This window comes from Leishmania donovani, chromosome 32, assembly GCF_000227135.1.
Source record: "Leishmania donovani BPK282A1 complete genome, chromosome 32".
NCBI classification, from domain to species: domain Eukaryota; phylum Euglenozoa; class Kinetoplastea; order Trypanosomatida; family Trypanosomatidae; genus Leishmania; species Leishmania donovani.
Genome location: NC_018259.1, coordinates 960194 through 978166, shown reverse-complemented (window position 1 = coordinate 978166; position 17973 = coordinate 960194). Strand labels below are relative to the sequence as shown.

The window sequence follows — 17973 nt, the reverse complement described above, 5'->3', positions numbered from 1 at the left end:
GGCGCCGCTCACGCAGCGCGCATGCGACGTACGGACAAGGACGGACAAGACGAGTCCCGTCGACGCACAACCCTGATTCAACAGCAAGACGGCTCACCCTAGGCGATCAGGATTTAGCCGCGGTGCAGCAGAAGGTGGTGGTGTGTGGTGGTGTGTTCGCATGCGTGTATATTTTGTTGACTCGTACATGGCAAAATGACACTTCGAAAAGGGAAAATTCCGTGGTTCATGTGCGCGTTGCCGCCATAGCCTTATTCCTATGACGGTAGTGGACACCGTTTGTTGCGTTGTAGCGCGTGCTACACCTTCTCTTCCTCCGAGTTTATTTGCGCCGGTCCTCTGCGTACACCGCCCCGCTAACGGCTCCATCGCTCGTGACTTGTGGCACGGGCGCACTGGCTTCTTTCACCAATCGTTACTCCCCTTGAGTGTAGTGCAAGCGATTTTATCATCTGTTTCGCTTGCGAGTCTGCTCACGTGTGCGTGATGCACCTTGTCAAGGCAACGCTACGCAGCAGAAACGGGAGGTGCAGAGAGAGAGGGCGAGAGCGTAATTAATAACGGAGCGAAACAGGCAGGTTTCTGTGTGCGCGTGTGGAGCTTTTCATGCCTGCAGGCGGCGGCGGTACAGGAAACAGTTGCACCTATGAAGAGAGAGTGGGCAGCGCGTGCGGCACTTGCAGGCGCTACCCGTCCTTCGCTATTTTTGCTTTGAATTATTTGTGTCGGCTGGGCAGGGAGACGTCCGACAACTCTTCAGCCGCAAACCGTCGAGAATAAACGAAAGACAATGAAAGCGATTCACGCGCGTCTGTGTGTCGCGCGCCGCTTACGCATATGCGCGCAAGAGAAGAACAGCAAACGAATAACCCTTAACAGACAAAACGATGAAGAGGAGCGCTGCTCCGCCCCCTCCCCCTCCCCCTACCCCCCACTCCTTCCCGCTCCTTTCCGAGTCGAGCTGGGAGCGAAAACGTCAACGAGAGCATCTGAGCTAGGGTCAGAAACGAACAGAAAATGCGCAACTGGAAGGCACAAACACGCACACACACACACACACACATACACGCATATATATATATATATATATGCATGCATGCCCCCGTAATTGTCCTTTCCACATGCATATCAGAGGCACATGCAGCTGCAGCTTATCGACGGCTAGGAAGCGAAGCGAGGCGGAGCGAGACAAGGAGGAAGAAACGCAACTGAGAGCGTTTCGATCAGTTGCACAGCACCATGCGCTACCCTCTTGACCTCCGCATTTTGCGCTGTACTCCAAAGCGACTTCCTCTTGCGTGGTAGGGGATGAGATGCTGGTGCGCTGCCAGCCGCTCACTGAGGGGCAGGAAGGGAGAGTGATGAAAAAGAGTGCGGCGCCGCGCTGCCGCGTGCACTCTCACCGCGCCTTGTTTTCTCCTTTTCTTATCGTGCATCATCTGCGCCGCTCTGCTCTTGTGGCGATTTCTCTGTTCGCCACCTCATCCGACTTCCTCTGTGCTGCCTCGTGAGCGTCACTGCAGAGGGGTAAGCTTCTTACGCGTCTCTCTCGCTCTCCTTTTCTCAGCTGTTCGGTGAGCCCAACTGCATGCTTGTCAGTCTGCTGCGTGTGCATGTACGTGTATTCGTCTCCGTGTGTGATGCACATTTCGACCCCTCACTTATCGGCTGCTCTCCTCCCCCTCCGTCGTCTCTCCGGTTCGCTCTCTTTTTCTGTATCCCTCACCGTTGCGATCATGCAATGGGGAGCACAAGCACCCCGAGAGGCGTCTGGGCATCTGCGTGGCGAGTACGACGGTTGGTGAGGCAACACCCGCTTTGGATGTGTAGACGTGAGCGCTCGAGCGACTACCCACCGTGAGAGGGCGTAGTCGAACAGACATGTGGCGCATTAAGGCTGCTGGCCTGGTGTCGGGGTTTGTCATCACTTGCGCCGGCTATTACAAGGTGTTTGCGCTCGAAATGCTCAGCGCGCGTGCGGCGCAGGAGAAGCGCTACGAGGATATCGAGCAGCGGCTGCTAGCGGCAGCACGTGATGCTATGAAAGCCGCTCCGGCGGAGCACTATGTCGTGGCGCAAGCCACGGGACCACCATCCTGAGAGTGAGCTGCTCACATGGTTTGAACGAACGCCATCGCTGCAGCGCAATCGCTCACACGCACTTGCACGTACACCCACCCACCCTTCCACCCACCCACACACGTTGCGGTTTTCATTGCCAGTCGAGAGCAGGAGGCTCTACCTGCCGTTTTCATCTCGGTAGCTAAGCAGCGTTACCGCCGACGACTCCACAAGGGTAAGAATTATCCCTATCACACCTGCGCGAGGGTGTCTCCGCGGTGCGCGTGAGTGTGTACGGGTGCTGGGAGGACATGCTTGCCAGAGGACGGCGAAGACCATGGCGCGATGCAGGGTTGAACTTCTATGCGGCCCGCCGCCGCCCCCCCTTTCTTACCCCCTTGCAGCGGACGGTGCGGAGGTGCTCCACTGGTGTGGATCTGTTCTTAATGTTTGTGCTTCCCCCGCCGGCTTGCCTGGCCTTGACACACAGACACAAACACATGCGTAACACCGCAACCGACTACTAGGTCTATACTGCCAGTGATTTTTCTTCGCTCACCGACGATCTCCTACGCGATTCGTCGCCTTGCGCCTTCCTCCTTGTCCATCCAAAATGGTCAATGGAAAGCTGTCGCCACAGAGGAGGGGGAGAGGAGGCTACTGCGGCTACTGCGGAGGGCTGGAAAGCAGCAATCTCGCAGACGAGAGGAAATACCGGCGACATCACGGTCACACCAAGCTGATTCCCGTTGCCGGCTGATATGGTGCACTCTTCCTCTCTCTCTCGTGACAGTCGGCGCGGACCCTAGTCTGTGCCTTGTGTGCCCCTCGCCAAATTGTTTTCGTAGCGGTTTCCTGCTCACCTCGTCTCTCTTCTGTCTTCTGACTCCCCCCCCCCACACACACCACCACCACCGCCACCACTGCTGCTCCTGTGACATGCCCCTCCGAGCCCTTCATCGTTCACTCAACACAAACATTCAGAGGCACATCCGCGCATTCGTATAGAGAAACTAGAAGAGAAGGTAGAGTCAGGACGCGGGGAGGGGGAGCACTCGCATCAATCCTTTGCTTGCTCGCTTCGTTCTTTTAGAGTACTTGTGCGTGTCCATGTCTGCACCTGCGCACGCGTGTCGGTGTATCGTTGTTTCTTCCCCTCCCTCTGTCTCAGGGCATGCCCTCGCCGGTGTACAGCTGCGCATACATCCGTTTACCGTTTTTTTTTGTTCGTGGACAAGCCAACGCGCTTTCTGCATGTAGACAGACCGACCGATCGACGCACACGCAGAAGAACCTACAGAGCGACAGGGGTGCTTCGCTGTCACACGTTCGCGTAAACTCGCACAGACTTCGAAAAGAGCTTCGGTGCCTTGGCGCACAGAACACCCCCTTTTTCCCCCCACGTCACGCAAGCCCACTTGTGAGTGTCCCTCATGTCGGTCCCACCGTGCACCTATACCGACAGCAGGCCTTGGCAGACTCGCATGATTGCTTTTTGTCGTGACTGCAGTGCTCTCGCCGCTACCTTCTCTTCTGAGCTGCGGTAGATATTTTCAGACACCATCAGCTTCGCACCGTGACATGCCGGTGGGCAGTAGGGCAGTTGGCCTGTGTGCCGGTTTCTGCTGGTTTTATCGACTTCCTCAAGTAGGCTGGCGCAGACGTCGAGCAGCCCTCATTCGAGCTGCAGCCGCTTGGGTGAGCCGCCTGTGCCAGTGGAACACCGAGCGTGCACCTAGAGTAATTTGAATCACACGCAGAGTAACTCACTCGCTGGCCCTTCTCTATAACAGTACACATGCCACCGAGCGGTCTGTCCCAGGTGCAGAGGTCGCGACACATTACCGCCTCCACCCACGTGCTCGCCACTCGTCTCACGCACAACACGGCGGAGCGTGTGACTGTTGGCAACACACCCCTCCACGTTCTTCATCTCTGCGATGTGCAGTGCGTCGCCCCACTCTTTGCCTCGTGCGTGTCGCTCACCACCATGACGATTCACTTGAAATACGTGGCGTCGTCGACGGCACTGGAGGCGCTGCTGTGTGCGGCGGCAACATCCCCGACTCTGACGCACATCTCTGTGATAGGTGGGGTAACTTCGATGGAGTCCGTGGCCGTGGCATCTGGGCTTGCGGCGTTCACGTGGAATGAGAGGGTGCACGCGCAAAGAGTGTTGCGTGCCGATGCCACCTCTGAATCGCCGCTTCCGCGCACAGTTCGCCGCGTGCCGTCCGCGCTGGAGGTCTACCCTGTCATGAGCGGTCGGGGCGGAGAGCCAGGAAACGCGCGTTGGCGTCGGTACCCGTCCTCCGACCGATCAGCGGCTCTTTCTCCGTATGCGCGCACTCCTCCTCTCGCGCATCTGCAGCCGAAGCGATGCGCGAACAGCGAGTGTGGCGTGCCACCGCCACCCAGCGCTTCCTCACGCCCCTCCCAATGGAGACTGCGAAGGGGTGGTGTGATGTGGCCGGTACTCTACACAGTCTCTCCGCGGGTCATGCCGGTTTCGCATCCGGCGTCACTGGCATCGTCTCCGGTTTTTCTGCGTACCCCTCCGCATGTGAGACCGCTTTCTGACCACCACCTTGAAGGTGGGGTTCACCTCACTCTTGAGCTGCACAGGCTGGAGGAGGCTACAGCGGCGCTGCTGTTGGACGGACTGCGCAGGGCCCATCGCATCATCTCGGCAGAGGTGCGACTGTGCGTGGTGACTGTGGATGCGCGGCGCGCAGGGCAGCGTCTGGCCCACGAGGCAACAAAAGCAGCGGCACATCACCGCCAGCAGCGATTACTGCGCTTGACGCAGTCTGCGGCGAGTGCCGCTGCGCGTCCGCGTCGCCTTCCGCAGGCGAGAGCGAAGGGGCAAGACGGTGTTGCTCGCTGTCGATGGCCACCACACACCAGAGGTCTGCGGGTCTCTCCCAGACCGGGCTTGCGCACCCCAGTCCCACCGCCACCTTCACCGCCGCAGCGTCCTCCTGCATCACCGCGGCCAGTGACGGCAGTAGAACCAGATGCCAGGTGCGCGAATCAAGGAGGACGCAGACCACTGCTCTCCGTAGAGGCGCGTGGCCCACACCAGCAGACGGCGAGGCGCCACGTGCAACGGCTTGCACCAAGGTGTCCAATAGAGGGTGTTGCGCTTCCCTGGAAAAGTTGCGGCACACCTGTGCAGCCGCGCACGCCTCTGAAGCCGTCGCCATCCTCTGCGGCTGGTGGGGGCGCAACTATGAGGGCTCACCGTCCCGTCCTCTCCGACAATGAGCGGGTAGCTGTACAAACCAGCCAGGCCGATGCTTTCCGTCGTCGGGGCCGGCACGCCTCTCCTCCGCCCGCGGGAGTTGGAGCAAACGCCCTTTCCGGTCTCGTGTCACCGCATCAACATCTGGCGCGGGCTGGCCGGCTCTACAGCCCCCCGCGATGGGTGAGTCGTGCCCAGCTGCTTGCTAACGGTGCCGCGCCTCCTGCACTGCCACTCTCCAAGGTAGCGTTTTGCCCCACCCCCCGAAGCGCTTCCGCGCAGGGCACTTTATCGCCTGCTGGATTGCAGCTTGAGCCTGGCGCATCCTCATCCTCCTCGTGGTCGTCGCGGTCGTCATCGCCACTACCGCGGCCACCGCAGCCGTCGCCGCGCCGAGCCGCCGAGGCCTTCGCGAACTTTGTGGCCCGGGAACAGGCAGTGGAGGATGAGAAAGGGGAACACGCCACGCGGCCAGCTCAGCGAACACCGCCGGGCTCCGTCTCCGCGCGCCTCGAACGGCGCAGTCTCCGCCGGCTTGCCTCCTCTGCTCGCGCACCTCACTCACCTCAGTCCTACCCTGACGCTCTTTGCTCTCCGCGGTACTGTGTTCGCCGCGGGAGTGACAGCCTGGGTCTGGGGGCAGGGCATCGCCGCATCCCTCGCCCGCAGACGCCGCCTCGCTGCTCTTCCTCTCGGTGCACTTGCTTTGTGTGTCGCTCTCGCCCGCCGCGATCTCCGGTGGCGAGCGCACGACCGGCGCCGCGTACGGCAACGCCAGCAAACTTGGAGAACGCGATACTGGCTCTTGCGGCAGCGACGGCTAGTGCGCCGCGACCACGGCAAACCCATAAGCACGATGTGACTTCTGCACGCGAAGGCAGGGATGATGGTGACGTCACGCCTACGACGCACTCGGCGGCGACGTCGGTGAACGGCATTACACCGACACGGAGACGGAGCGGAGGAGAACGAGAGAGCGACAGTGCCGCCGCTTTTCACGAGGCCGCGACTTCCGCGTCTTCCTCGTCGCGACGCGCCTCCCGCAGCGCTCACGCGGCGGCAGACAGCGTGCACCGATCACTGAGTATGGACCTCGGGGAAGGCGACCATTCCAGCGCTCGACACAGTAGGGCGCGTGCGCGGATGGAGCCGGCAGCGCACAGATGCGAAGGATCGCACTTGCAGGTCTCGCACACCCAGATGCCCTCGTCTGTGTCGCTGCAGTCTCCTGAGCATCAACAGCGTGACGAGGAGGTGGGTTACGTAGTGTACCAGAACTCTGTGGCTTTCCTGCGCGCGCGTGTGACGGAGATCAACCGGCATGTGGTGTGGCACCAGGTTCAGTCAGCTAAGGCCGTTGAGGCGCATTCGAAGAGACTGGCGGAGCTGGGGGTGACGTTTTCCGACCGAGTCACGGAGGAGCTGACAAACATCTTGATGGTGCTCACCGACATGGAGCACGGATCTCGCATTGGCAGCCGACGCTGAAGTGCCTCTTCGCCTTTTCGCTCGTGCGTGCCCTGTGAGCGGCATGGCTTCTTTCCGTGCGGCGCGCTGCCGCTTCTCGTTTTCTGCGGCGCATTTTGTTTGTATTTTTTTTTTTCGCTGTCGTTTTGTTGTATCATCGTGTGTCTTGCGCCCATTCCGCTTTCCTCTCTGCTAGTCGCCACGGATCGCACAGGCATGCCCGCGTTGCATGTCTCTGCCAGTGAGCACAGAAAATCACAAGAGGCATGCCATAAACGACCCCGTGATCTCGCTGAAGCGAATACATAAATGTCTCAGGTTGGCGAGACGGTGGGCAGCGCGCACGGGCAGACGCGTGCGAGTCTTCTCTTTCCTCCCTTTTCTGTTGAAGCCCACCGGCCCCCTTCCCCCTGCTACAGGCACCATCGCGTTGTGCATGCATGCGTGTGTGTGTGTGCATGACGGCATGTGCTTGGCCCCCTTTTTTGTTCGTTGTTGTTCTTCCGCGTCGCCGCGCTGCAATTCGTCTTCTGCGAATATCCGCTAACACTCTCCCCCGCCTCCTCCTCTTCCTCCTGCTCCGTCGTCTCTTCTCCAACCGTCTCTCTTTCGTTATTCGTGCGCGTACGAGCACGCCTACGCTTTCCTCTTGTTCTTGTCCAACACACACACACACACACACACACGCACACTTACCTGGACCCACAGGCTGCCACCCCCCGGTGCACATGTGCGAGACCGGTGCTGGTGCACGAGACGCCGTTTGTCTCTTGTTTTCGCCTGTGTGCGCAGCGGATTGCATTGGCTGCGCGGACCGTGTCTCTGCTCCTCTTTTCGCGTTCGCCTCTGGCACGCTCGTGTGCGCTGAGAGGTCGTGCGTGCACATCTGAGTGTAGGCGGCGCTCCTCTTGTGAACCTCGGCGCACTTGGATTGCGCGCACGTGCTGCAGGGCCTATCGAGGGCGGACAGAATTGCTCTGCTTGTGCTACGCCGCGCACACGCAGATAGGGGCGGAAGAAGGGGGCGAAGCAGACGAAGCAAAAACGACAACAACACTAAAAGAACAGAGCAGAACAGAATCACGCGTGCGCACAGGGTTGCAAGCTGTGTTGTGTGCTGCACGCTTCATTGGGTGCGCATGAAAGGCAAGTCAGGACGATCGATCGCCGCGATTAGCGACGTTCGAGCAGCGGTGTCGCGATTCTGCGATGAGCAGCTATCGCGGCGGCTGGACACGCAGCCCGTCGCGGAGGTGCATCAGAAGGTCTCCGCGTGCGTGCAGACAGTGGACCCGGCGATGACCCCCTACATCTTCGGCTCCACCGCTGTGCTGGGCGTACACGAGCAGGGCTCTGATGTGGATTTCGCATGCTTGAGCCCGACGGATGTGCAGGATGGCAAAGGCGCCGATGCTGTCTCGGAGGTAGCGAAAGGATTGCAGTCAGACTTCCTCTTCCGCCTGAGCGAGGTGGTGAAACGGGAGCATTACCTGTGGGGTATCGAGCTTGTCCGCCGCACGCGTGTGCCGGTGCTGCGCGTGAAGGGTGGCCTCGGTGTGGATAGCGTGAGCTTCGACGTGACAGCCAATCGCCGCAATGGCGTGCGCAACAGCGCTTTGCTGCGGGCCTACTTCACCCAGTGCCCCGAGGCGCGCTGGCTGAGCATGCTCGTGAAGCAGTGGAGTAAGAGGACAGGGCTGAACGCCTCCGTGGATGGCGGCTGCATCACCTCCTATGGCTGGAACATCATGGTCGTCTACTACCTGTTGCGAAGGAGGCTAGTGACACTCGTGCCGGTGGAGTCGTGCGACGTGGCCGACATCGCCCCGATGCCGCCTTACATGCCGCTGGAGACCCCCCAGCAAGGTGGCCAAGCGCTGGCGGACATGCTGATGGACTTTGTGCGCTACTACCTCGACGAGTTCGCCCCTGAGACTGAGGTAATGAGCCTGACCCGGGCGGCGGGGGAGACGACGAAGGAGATGCTCTCGTGGACAAAGCAGGCAGAAGACATGGCCCGAATCCGCGGAGAGAAAATACACTACCGGTGGTGCATCGAGGACCCGTACGAGTACGACTTGAACGTTGGCCGCAACGTGACTCCCTTTAAGCTCATGCTTCTGCGGAAGCATCTAGAGCGGGCACAGGAGACGGCGCTGCTACTGTTGGCTACACCACCGACTTCTGCGACGGCAAGGTCAGCGAAGTAACAACGGCGCGCTTGGGTCGTGTGGGCGTGTGCTTGAGCGTTGCAGACCTCTGCAATGCTTGTGAACGTGCATGCATTCTTCCCCTTCTCCTCCTTACACCGAATCGTGGGTGCGGTCGATGGATTGCGAGTCTTCAGATGATCATTGCCCCTCCCCCCCTCTTTCTCCGTCGCGACTCTGCCGACGTTCTTCTGCTCTTTACCCGCCTCTCCGCACAAACCAAGGCACAGGCACGAAGCGTGTGGATGGCCGCCACAGCCGCCATCTACAGCGAAAAGGCATCCGCGAGGCAAGCACGCACGGGCCGGTTTGCTCCTGTTTTTTTTTCCGTCTCGATCATCACTGTCTCTCTCCTTCTCTCGAGTCCGTAAGCGAACCCGGACAGGCGTACACTTTTCTTCACAATCCCTTCTGCTTCCGTCAAGTAGTACGTGGATGGCCGTCCTGCTTGACGGTGGAGCTCACAAGTACGACATTCCCCCCCCCTGCCGCCCGCGCTTGCTTTTTTTTTTTTGCTGCGTGCCGGTGCCGCGCTTAATCGTCTGGTTGTATCTATATATCTGTCTATAGTGTCTTCATCCGCGAGCACTCTGTCATGTCTCTGTGCTCTAGACCGGGCGGCGATGCGGTGGAAGAAGAAACAAAGAATGCTGCGGATGTGGCGGACGTGGTCGGCGCATGTGTGCACGTGTTTTCGTGTTTGTGCGATGTGTGGAGCGGGAAGCGAGTGATTATCGATACAAGCTACCTGCGGCGGTGGGTACTCTACAGACAGGAGAAGCAAAGCAGGAAAGAACAGCAAGCAATCGGATCAGCGCAATAGTGCCCTCTTCGGCACAGCGCAGGCGTGTCTGCACTTTGACAGGGGGCAGGCGGGTGGAGGGGCGGAAAGGTCGTGCGCTCATCGCGGCGCAGCTGTCACCTCCGTTTTTCCGCGGCGCCCTATTCACAGCACCTCTATCGGCTCTCGCACATGCGCATCCGCGACGACCTGTAGTGGCGAGTCTCTCGCTTCCGGAATCCCCCTCCCGAAAAAAGAAATCGACCGTGCTGGTGGTGGTGGGATGACAGGGATGAAGTGAAGGGTGAGGCACACCTCTGCTCTTGTCCCATGTCTCCTTTTTGTGCCTGCCGCCACACACAAACACACGCGCCCGCACACACGCACATAGATGTGCACAGACGTCAACTCTCCTCCTCGCTTCTCTCCTCTCTTGGAATTTGCACATGCCGCGCTTACCGACGCGCGTTCTGGGCCCCACGCTTCTCTCTCTGTAACCCTTTGCCTCTGTGCAGTGTCCCTGTGCCAGATAGCGCAGACTCGAGGCGGGCCGTAGACAAGGATGGAGCTCACTGGGCCATTACTGCATCGCTCGCGGATGCGTGCCCTTGCTTCTCCCATGCACTTTAGTAGCACCTCACTTCGGTGGACGAGGGCGACGTTGTCGCTCATGCGCGGCTGGACGGGTTTGCAAGCTGCTTCTTCCCCTGCGTGGGCGAGTACCAGCAGGTGCTGCTGCTACCCATCGACGCAGATGGTGTCTTGCCGCTGGCAATCCACCGGGGACGGGTACGGGTACATGACAGACGACTCCTCCGGGCTCCAGTCGGAGCTTTCGCACGCGCTCGAGGGAGAGGGCAACCTGTCCGTAGATGCGATGCTCTCTCAGTCTCTCGTACAGGCTGACCTGCAGACGCCGAGTGCGCGCATTCAGCTGAAGAAGATCGAGCGGCCTCCGGGTCGATTCGATCTTCTGACCAATTCGCTGGTGTACAGCTGGCAGACAACAGCGGCGCAGGCGCGCAAGGTCATCGGGCCGATGCGGGAGTGGGCCTCGGAGCTCAAGTACCGCACCGGCGTCCACCTAGAGGTCGAGCCCACCAACCCGACGCGGCTCGGCGTGCCGGAGGAGGAGGGCGGCTACGCAGCAGCGGATGATGTGGAGCTGACGGTGTACCTCTTCGGCAGCGAACGTGGCATCTTCAACTGCCGGCAGCTCATGGAGACGGCGCTCGATCAGAACCCCGCCTACGTGCGCTTGGCCGTGTTCCGGCGAAGGCCAGGTAAGGGCGTCAACACAAGCACTGCCGCGGCGCCGAGGCCACAGGAGGACGTGGAGTGGTTGCTGCTGCGCCGCATCAATCGCGATCTGCGCCCGCCAGATATCCCGCCGATCTCACTAAAGACACCTGGAAAGTGGACACTGCTGTACGAGCATTACAAGGAGGCGGCGATTCGAACCCTGTGGGAAGAGACGGGCATCACCGTCGAGGCAGGGAACGTGTACCCTACCGCGGTACTGTGCCAGGACAACCCGATCTACTACTGGCGTGTGCCGGTGCACTACTTCCTGGCTGAGGTGCCCTACGACGTACAGGTGCTTGGCCCGCAAGTGGGCCTGAACACGTACATGCATCACTGGGACACGTCGCTGCTGCGCCAGTCACCAGACCCCATCGATCGCGCGTGGGCTCAGCTGGCAGACCCGGAGACCGGCTGCGCCTGGATGAAGCAGCCGATGATCGATGAGCTGCAGCGCCCGCTGCGAGGGGAGAACTACATGGCAACCCGCTACACCCCGCCGCCGTACTCACAGCTGAACCATGCGCTGGGGTTGGCGGTGCCAGCAGAGGCGGCGGGAGAGGCAAGTGCTGCGGACTCGGCTCCGTCGGCTGCCGCAACCGTTGAAGGAGGAGAAGCGCAGGACGATGTGAAGGAAGGTGATAATGCCGCTCCCTCTGCTGATGCCGATGCATCCTTGTCGAATGACAAGCCAAGCCCTTAGTTGTGTCAAAGTCTGTCTTGGCGCATGAGGTGGGAGGCGGATCTTCTCTTGATCTTGGGCCTCGCCTCTTCCTTCACCGCTCCCACGGTGTCGGAGCGCCTCCACCCCTCTTTTTGTGTTTCCGGTGTGGATGTGCATGTGCTTGCGTGTGCGTGTGTGCGCTCTAAGGTGAAGCCGCCTGATTCTCAAGTACACAGCGCTTCATGAAGGCAAGCGGCGCAGGAAAAGCCGAGAGCGGAGAACGACGGGCTCGTTGGTAGTGGGGGTATCGCGGGCTAGGTCGCGGAGAGTTGGGCGCTGAAGTGGGACGAGGTTAGAGCACAGTGTGTTCACTTCCTTGTTCGCGCTCAACCTCGATGCGTCTCCCAGCCTGCGTACACAGACGCACAACACTACTATTCCTCTCTCTAGGGTCGTCAAGTCATCTTCTCTAAAGAAGCGGCTGTGCAGGATATGCCTGGGTGGATGCTCCAGCATCGCCGCTGTCAGTCTTAGCCTCGACGCCGGGCCTTGCCCCCATTTTTCCTCATCTTGTCTTCCTCTCCCGTGTACTAGTACCCCTTGGAACAGACGGCACCGGCCCTATTTTTTTTTTTGCATATATCACACATGTCTTCGCCACTGCCACCCTCTCGCCTTCTCCTGCCTCCTTCTCCCTACCCCTGCTACTCTGTGCGCCTGACTCCGTCCTTCCCTGCCCACATCTGCTGTGCGGCTGCGGGCGTCGATCTTCGCGAACTGCGTCCCATCTGCGCGTTTGCGTGTCCGCGTGCACCGGTTTGGTGGTCGGTATCCTTGTGAATGCACAGGGCCAAATACGGTCGCTGCACGCCGCCGACGCACCCGACACTCGCGGAGCGGTGCCGCTCCCGTCGCGATTCTTTCTTTCCCTTTTTGGCGCACCGTCGCTTGTGTGTCACGCGTCTCTGCTTCTCCTATGCCCCCACTGCGTGGGACCGGCCGTGGCCGTAATAAGGCTGGCACTGTCCCTACCGCCCACACCAAGGGCGGCTTCAAGGCGAAGGGCAGCGCCAAACCACGCACGTTTGATGAGTACTACAGCGAAATCTACGGTAAGCGTTGGCCCACACTTCGCGCTGCCATGATAGAGGCGCCGCGCAAGGTGGCGCTGTGGAACCGCTTCTCCCAGGTCCCCTTCGAGGAGGCGACGCGAGGGTTGTCACGGGTGGAGCCCAACTCCCTCATCCAAGCTTTTCAACCTGCCCGGAAGGTCAACTCGACAGAAGCCGCCAGCACGACGGACCGTGGCATCAGTGCCGACGACGAGGCGAGGCTGCAGGAGAAGGCCCTTGCCGCAGCGGCTGGCGACCTGCTACACCCGAACGGCGTAATCGACAAACCCCCCATCGACGCCTTTGGCATCAAGGCGTACTACCTGCTCGACTACGCCTCGGCGCACGTAGTGGAGCAGCTGCAGGTCGGCGCATTTGATACGGTGCTGGACATGTGTGCCGCCCCAGGTGGAAAGTCCGTTGCCGTGGCGCAGTTTCTGTCACCTGACGGAGCGCTCACGTGCAATGAGGCCCGCGCCGACCGTTGCGCGCGGCTTCGGCGGAATTTACAGGAACACGTGCCCGTGAACTACGTACCGTGGCGAACGACGCAGCGCGATGCGCAGACATGGTACGACCCAGGGGCCTTCTCGCGTGTTCTCGTCGACGCCCCGTGCTCCTCGGAGCGGCACCTGCTTCAGCAGTCAGGCGGCTCGCCTCTGTCCTTGCGAGAGTGGTCTGAGGAGACGACAGCTCAGCTCGCCGCTCTTCAGCGTATGCTGCTGCAGCGTGCCATCGAAACGTGCCGCGTTGGCGGCCGTACCGTTTACAGCACGTGCTCCATCTCACCCTTGGAGAACGATGGCGTTGTGGGTGAGGTACTGCAGCGCACTAGGTGCGAGGTCAAGGTAATCAAGACATCGTCCGCCGCTGCTGCTGCCCTTGTTGCGCCGCCGAAGACTGCAACCGACGCCAGCGAATCGGATGCGTCTGGTGCAGAGGCGTGTGCCCCACACACACCAACTGTGCTCGGCGAGGCGACGGCGTACGGCCGCCTGCTATTGCCGGACACTTGCCATGGATGGGGCCCAATGTTTTTCTGTGTGCTGGAGAAGACCGCAGAGCACAAGGACGTGCCCTCCTCCTCGTCTGAGGATGACGGTGACTAGAACACGTGCCGAGCAAGCGCATTCAAAGCAAAGGAGGTGTGCACGTGTCCGTGTCTTTGTGTTCGCGTGCACGGCGCTTCGTCTCTGCCTCCCCCCCGTCCTCCGATCCACTCGGAAATGAGGACGGACAGCGATGATGGCAAAACGGTGGCGTCTTCTTCGACTCTCTCTCTCTGTAACGATTAACACGCGCAAGATGCGACATGATGAGAGTTGAAGACCAAAGGAGAAGTGTCCAGATGAGGAGGCAGGAGAGATGCCTTGTCCCCACCACCCCTCACAGCACATCCGCAGCGGCGACTGTGCTCCTGCTCACGTGGTGGCAGTCACTGCCTGCGCGTCCCGTGCGCTCTTCACATCCATGCGCGGTGTAATCTTCTGGCCGTCACGGTGGCACAGGGATGACCAACATGTCGGATTGACTTTCTCTTTCCGAGGAGGTTCGTTCCTTTTCATTTTTTTTTCTCGTCTCTCTGTTCTCCGTTGCCCTCCCTCAGGCGCCGCGTCATTGCAGGCTCAAACAGACGCACGCACACACACACACACACACACACACACACAACATGAACACACCTTATCATGCAAGCGTTGTCATTTCACCCGTTGCGGCCGCCGCTTCTTCCTCGACGCTTCGCTGTGGTCGTCAATCGGTGCTGTGTCGTATTGTCGCAAGGACGGTGAGCTCGGAGGTGCACTTCTGCCGTGCTCTCGAGCCTCTTCGTCGCGGCTGCCGTATCCCTGGTTTGGGGAGTCTGTTGTCTGCAGCGCGAGACTTTTCCTCCACCACGCCTTCCTACTTGCCTGCTTTCGACGTCTTTAACAAGCGGCAGACATCGGACTCAGCATCATCATCCGCAATCGCCGGTGCTCCATCACCATCTCGGAGCAGCTGCGGCCGTGCTCACGCCGACCATCATCGTCACCAGCATTCTCCACGTGCGCGCCGACGTTCTTGCACGCCGCAGGACACCGATGCCTCCGCCTCGACGGAGCCGTACGCGTTTCCTGTGGGACGCGCTTTGCGCTACGTGCAGCTTGGCCGGCGCTATCATGGCCAGACCGAGGGGCAGTCGACTTTGTACGAGTGGCTGGCGGAGATGCCATTCCCACCTTCTGCGGAGGCAGCGGGGCCGCTCTGGGGGAACGGAGGCGCCGATGTGGAGGGCTGCTCTACCTCGAAGACGGATACGCACGGCCCGGAGCTCGTTGCGGAGGTGTCTAGCTTTGCGAAGTACCACGCTCATCACGCCCTGATCGAGTTCAAGGAGCTGCGCCGCCGGATCGCAGAGGCGGAGTCGTGTGCGCAGGTAGCCCGAGTCGGCTCGCAGCGACCAGCAAACTCCTCACCGCCGAACCGCCACGAGCGCGCTGCAGACCGCAACGCTGAGGAGCCCTCGCCCTCGTCTTCTACGTCGCCGTCTCCCACGTCGTCCCTGTCTCCGCATCCGCTTCCGGCCCACCTCGCTGCGGCGCTGACGCAGTCGCTCTTCAGTGTCACGGTGCTGCTGCATGTGAGCGGTCTTTTCGGCGTCGCAGACACGCACGTAGAGCGTCTGTTGGATGTGTGCTTCTCCACCTCCATTTTCCTTGCGCAGGATTCCGCTGCAGCTGCGGCTTTGACGCGCCGGCAGCGAGGCAACCTCTCCGCGCCATCTAGCGCCTCTGAGTTTCCTCGACGGCATGGCGCCACTGCCGCCTTTGTGGAGGCACCGCCGAGGTCGCGGCATCTGCACTCGCTTCACTGGGCGATTGTGCACTTCGCGGCGGGGGTACAGCATTGGGGGCTGCTGGAGCACACAAGTCCGCTGCAAGATGTCGGCAGGACGCAGCGTCCATACGAGCGCCTGCTGCAGGTACACGCTGCCCTGCTTTGCGAGCAGACACGCCGGTGCGTGGATCATGTGCTGTGGCATGAGCTTGTTCTACTCAAGGCGGGCCGCCGCGCTGAGGCAGCGCGAGATGCCTGGTTTATGGGCCCCGACGCGGCGGCGTACTCCGTGCTGTTCGGCGCTCAGTCAAACTCATCTTCCTCTTGCGGCAATGCCGCGGATGCAGGCTCACTGGCGCGTCGTGTGCCGCCTCGCTTGCAGCAGCGCCGCCTGCAGCTTCTACCACTGCTGTGGCTCTCACTTCTCTGTTCCCAGCTGCAGAAAAGACAGACGCCAACGGCGCAGACGCCGTCCACGTGCGCTGCACCACACAGCTCGCCCTCTCCGCCAGACGCCGAGGAGGTGACCTGGGCTTCAGCACGCCACGCCTTCGCCGCCCTCTTGCCGCTCTTCTCGAAGGATGCGCGACTGGACGTGACGGCGTGGGCGGCGCTGCATCTTCTCTTCCTTCCACACAGAAGGGCGCGCCTCTCAAACGCGAAGGGTGCGGAGACGAAGATGACACATGCATGCACCATCTCTGCTCCAGCGGCGGCAGCGAATGCGACTTTGCCGGAGCTGTGCGCACTCCTGGCGCGTGTCGAGCGTGAAGGCGCCTTGCTAGAGCTCGGCCCGGCTCTTCCGGGACCGGCTAGCGCGCACGCGGAGTCGTCCGCATATTTTCACCTCGCCTCGTTTCTGCGTTGTTGGCTGGATGCGTCCACGGCACGATCATCTGTGCCCTCGTCTCCCGGCACAGCTCGCGCTGAACTTGCAGACAGCAGCGGGTGCATCCACCGTGGCGATAATGCGTTGAACACATTGCAAACGCCAATGCACACAGCAGGCCAGCTTTATCGTGCGCTGCTGAACATTCCGCTCTCAGCCCTCTTCCTCCCCTCACCCAAGCCTTCTTCCGGTGATGGCCTTTGCTCCGCGTCTGTACTCGCTGAGTATGCCTCGACAGAGCCGTCGCTGAGGAAGCGGCTTTCTGTGACTGCAGAGGGAGCGCGTTTGCTTAATCGATTGCTGCTGCGTGTGCTGCTGCAGTGGCGCAGCGATCGCCGTGTTCGGAGGGTACCGCAAAGAAGTGGCAGCGCGTCAGCACGGTCCACGTCGGAGAAGTTGCCCTCTGCAGGCGGCGTCGCACCAATCGCGCCCGAGTGTTCGTCGTCCGCGTGCACGCCATGCACTGAAAGCGCTGGTTCAGGAGGACGCAGGGAAGCGATCGAAGCTGCTCAGGGTGACCGTCCTCCCGGTGCGCTTCCAGCCTCCCAACCGGGCCTGCCGCAAGAGATGACCGTGTCCGCTGCGGAGAGCAGGCGGCAGTGGGAGCGGGAGCTCGTTTGCGTCCTCAAAGCTACTCATCACTTGGGCGCGCTGATAACAGCAGGCGCGGCCGATGGTGTCTCACGTGATGGCAGCAGTGATCGTGGCACGGGGCTCATCCGCGCGTTCGTTGCGCCAACAGCCCAGGCAGTGGTCCGTGCTCTGGCGGAACAGCTTGGTAGATCTCTTTTACCATGGCGACTGCTTCTCCTCCACTGCGAACATGTGCCGCTCACTGCGGCGGAGCTGCAGCTCCTTGGCAAGCTGGATGCCACCCTGCGTCACGTGCTGCTCCTGTACTCTCCTCAACGTGTTCGCGCGAGCGACGCAGCAGCTTCCACCACGCCTACGGACGTGGGATCGCTGCCGATGACCTATCGAGTGTCGATGAATGCGCTGATGCGCACAGCTGCCTGAGGGGATGCTTACGTATACGATATCGGCATTTCAATGCTTTCTTTTTCTACCGTTTTTCTCTCCTTCCCGAACGACGGAGGTGGAACGCCTCAGTGCATGGCATCATCAGAGTCCAGCGCCCTCCCCCCTACACGCTCTCTCTTTCTCTGTGGGGAAGGGAGGGAGGGGGCGGGGGCAGGCAGCTCTCCCCTCCCTCCACCTATCCCTGCCGAATGCCGAACCTCACTTCCGGGGATGCCGGGGGCCCGGCACCCACGACGTAAGGGGAGGAGGGAGGCCCGGGCGATGCATCGCTACAGATGCCGGCGCCCAGGTCCTGGATGGCGCTGCGTCGGGGCACCCCCCCCCTGCGACAGCGAGCACGCTTGTGCCTAATCCATATGATTAGGCAGAGCGTCAGCGTGGCTCG

The 17973-nt window shown here is 60.9% G+C and overlaps 5 protein-coding genes across 5 annotated transcripts; all 5 read left to right on the top strand.

Moving 5' to 3' along the window:
* Positions 1 to 3859: 3859 nt before the first annotated feature.
* On the top strand, positions 3860 to 6793 carry LDBPK_322610 (hypothetical protein, conserved; the record flags this gene model as incomplete). Its single annotated transcript, XM_003863626.1, has 1 exon — positions 3860 to 6793. One exon carries the CDS (start codon positions 3860 to 3862, stop codon positions 6791 to 6793), a length of 2934 nt encoding a protein of 977 aa, XP_003863674.1.
* A 1118-nt stretch (positions 6794 to 7911) lies between these two features.
* Positions 7912 to 8982, top strand: LDBPK_322600 (hypothetical protein, conserved; the record flags this gene model as incomplete). Its single annotated transcript, XM_003863625.1, has 1 exon — positions 7912 to 8982. The coding sequence occupies one exon, from the start codon at positions 7912 to 7914 to the stop codon at positions 8980 to 8982; it is 1071 nt and encodes a 356-aa protein (XP_003863673.1).
* Positions 8983 to 10517: 1535 nt separating this feature from the next.
* LDBPK_322590 (hypothetical protein, conserved) lies at positions 10518 to 11768 on the top strand (the record flags this gene model as incomplete). The annotated part of the gene is made up of 1 exon (XM_003863624.1): positions 10518 to 11768. One exon carries the CDS (start codon positions 10518 to 10520, stop codon positions 11766 to 11768), a length of 1251 nt encoding a protein of 416 aa, XP_003863672.1.
* A 937-nt stretch (positions 11769 to 12705) lies between these two features.
* On the top strand, positions 12706 to 13950 carry LDBPK_322580 (hypothetical protein, conserved; the record flags this gene model as incomplete). Its single annotated transcript, XM_003863623.1, has 1 exon — positions 12706 to 13950. One exon carries the CDS (start codon positions 12706 to 12708, stop codon positions 13948 to 13950), a length of 1245 nt encoding a protein of 414 aa, XP_003863671.1.
* Positions 13951 to 14513: 563 nt separating this feature from the next.
* Positions 14514 to 17564, top strand: LDBPK_322570 (hypothetical protein, conserved; the record flags this gene model as incomplete). The annotated part of the gene is made up of 1 exon (XM_003863622.1): positions 14514 to 17564. One exon carries the CDS (start codon positions 14514 to 14516, stop codon positions 17562 to 17564), a length of 3051 nt encoding a protein of 1016 aa, XP_003863670.1.
* Positions 17565 to 17973: the final 409 nt, after the last annotated feature.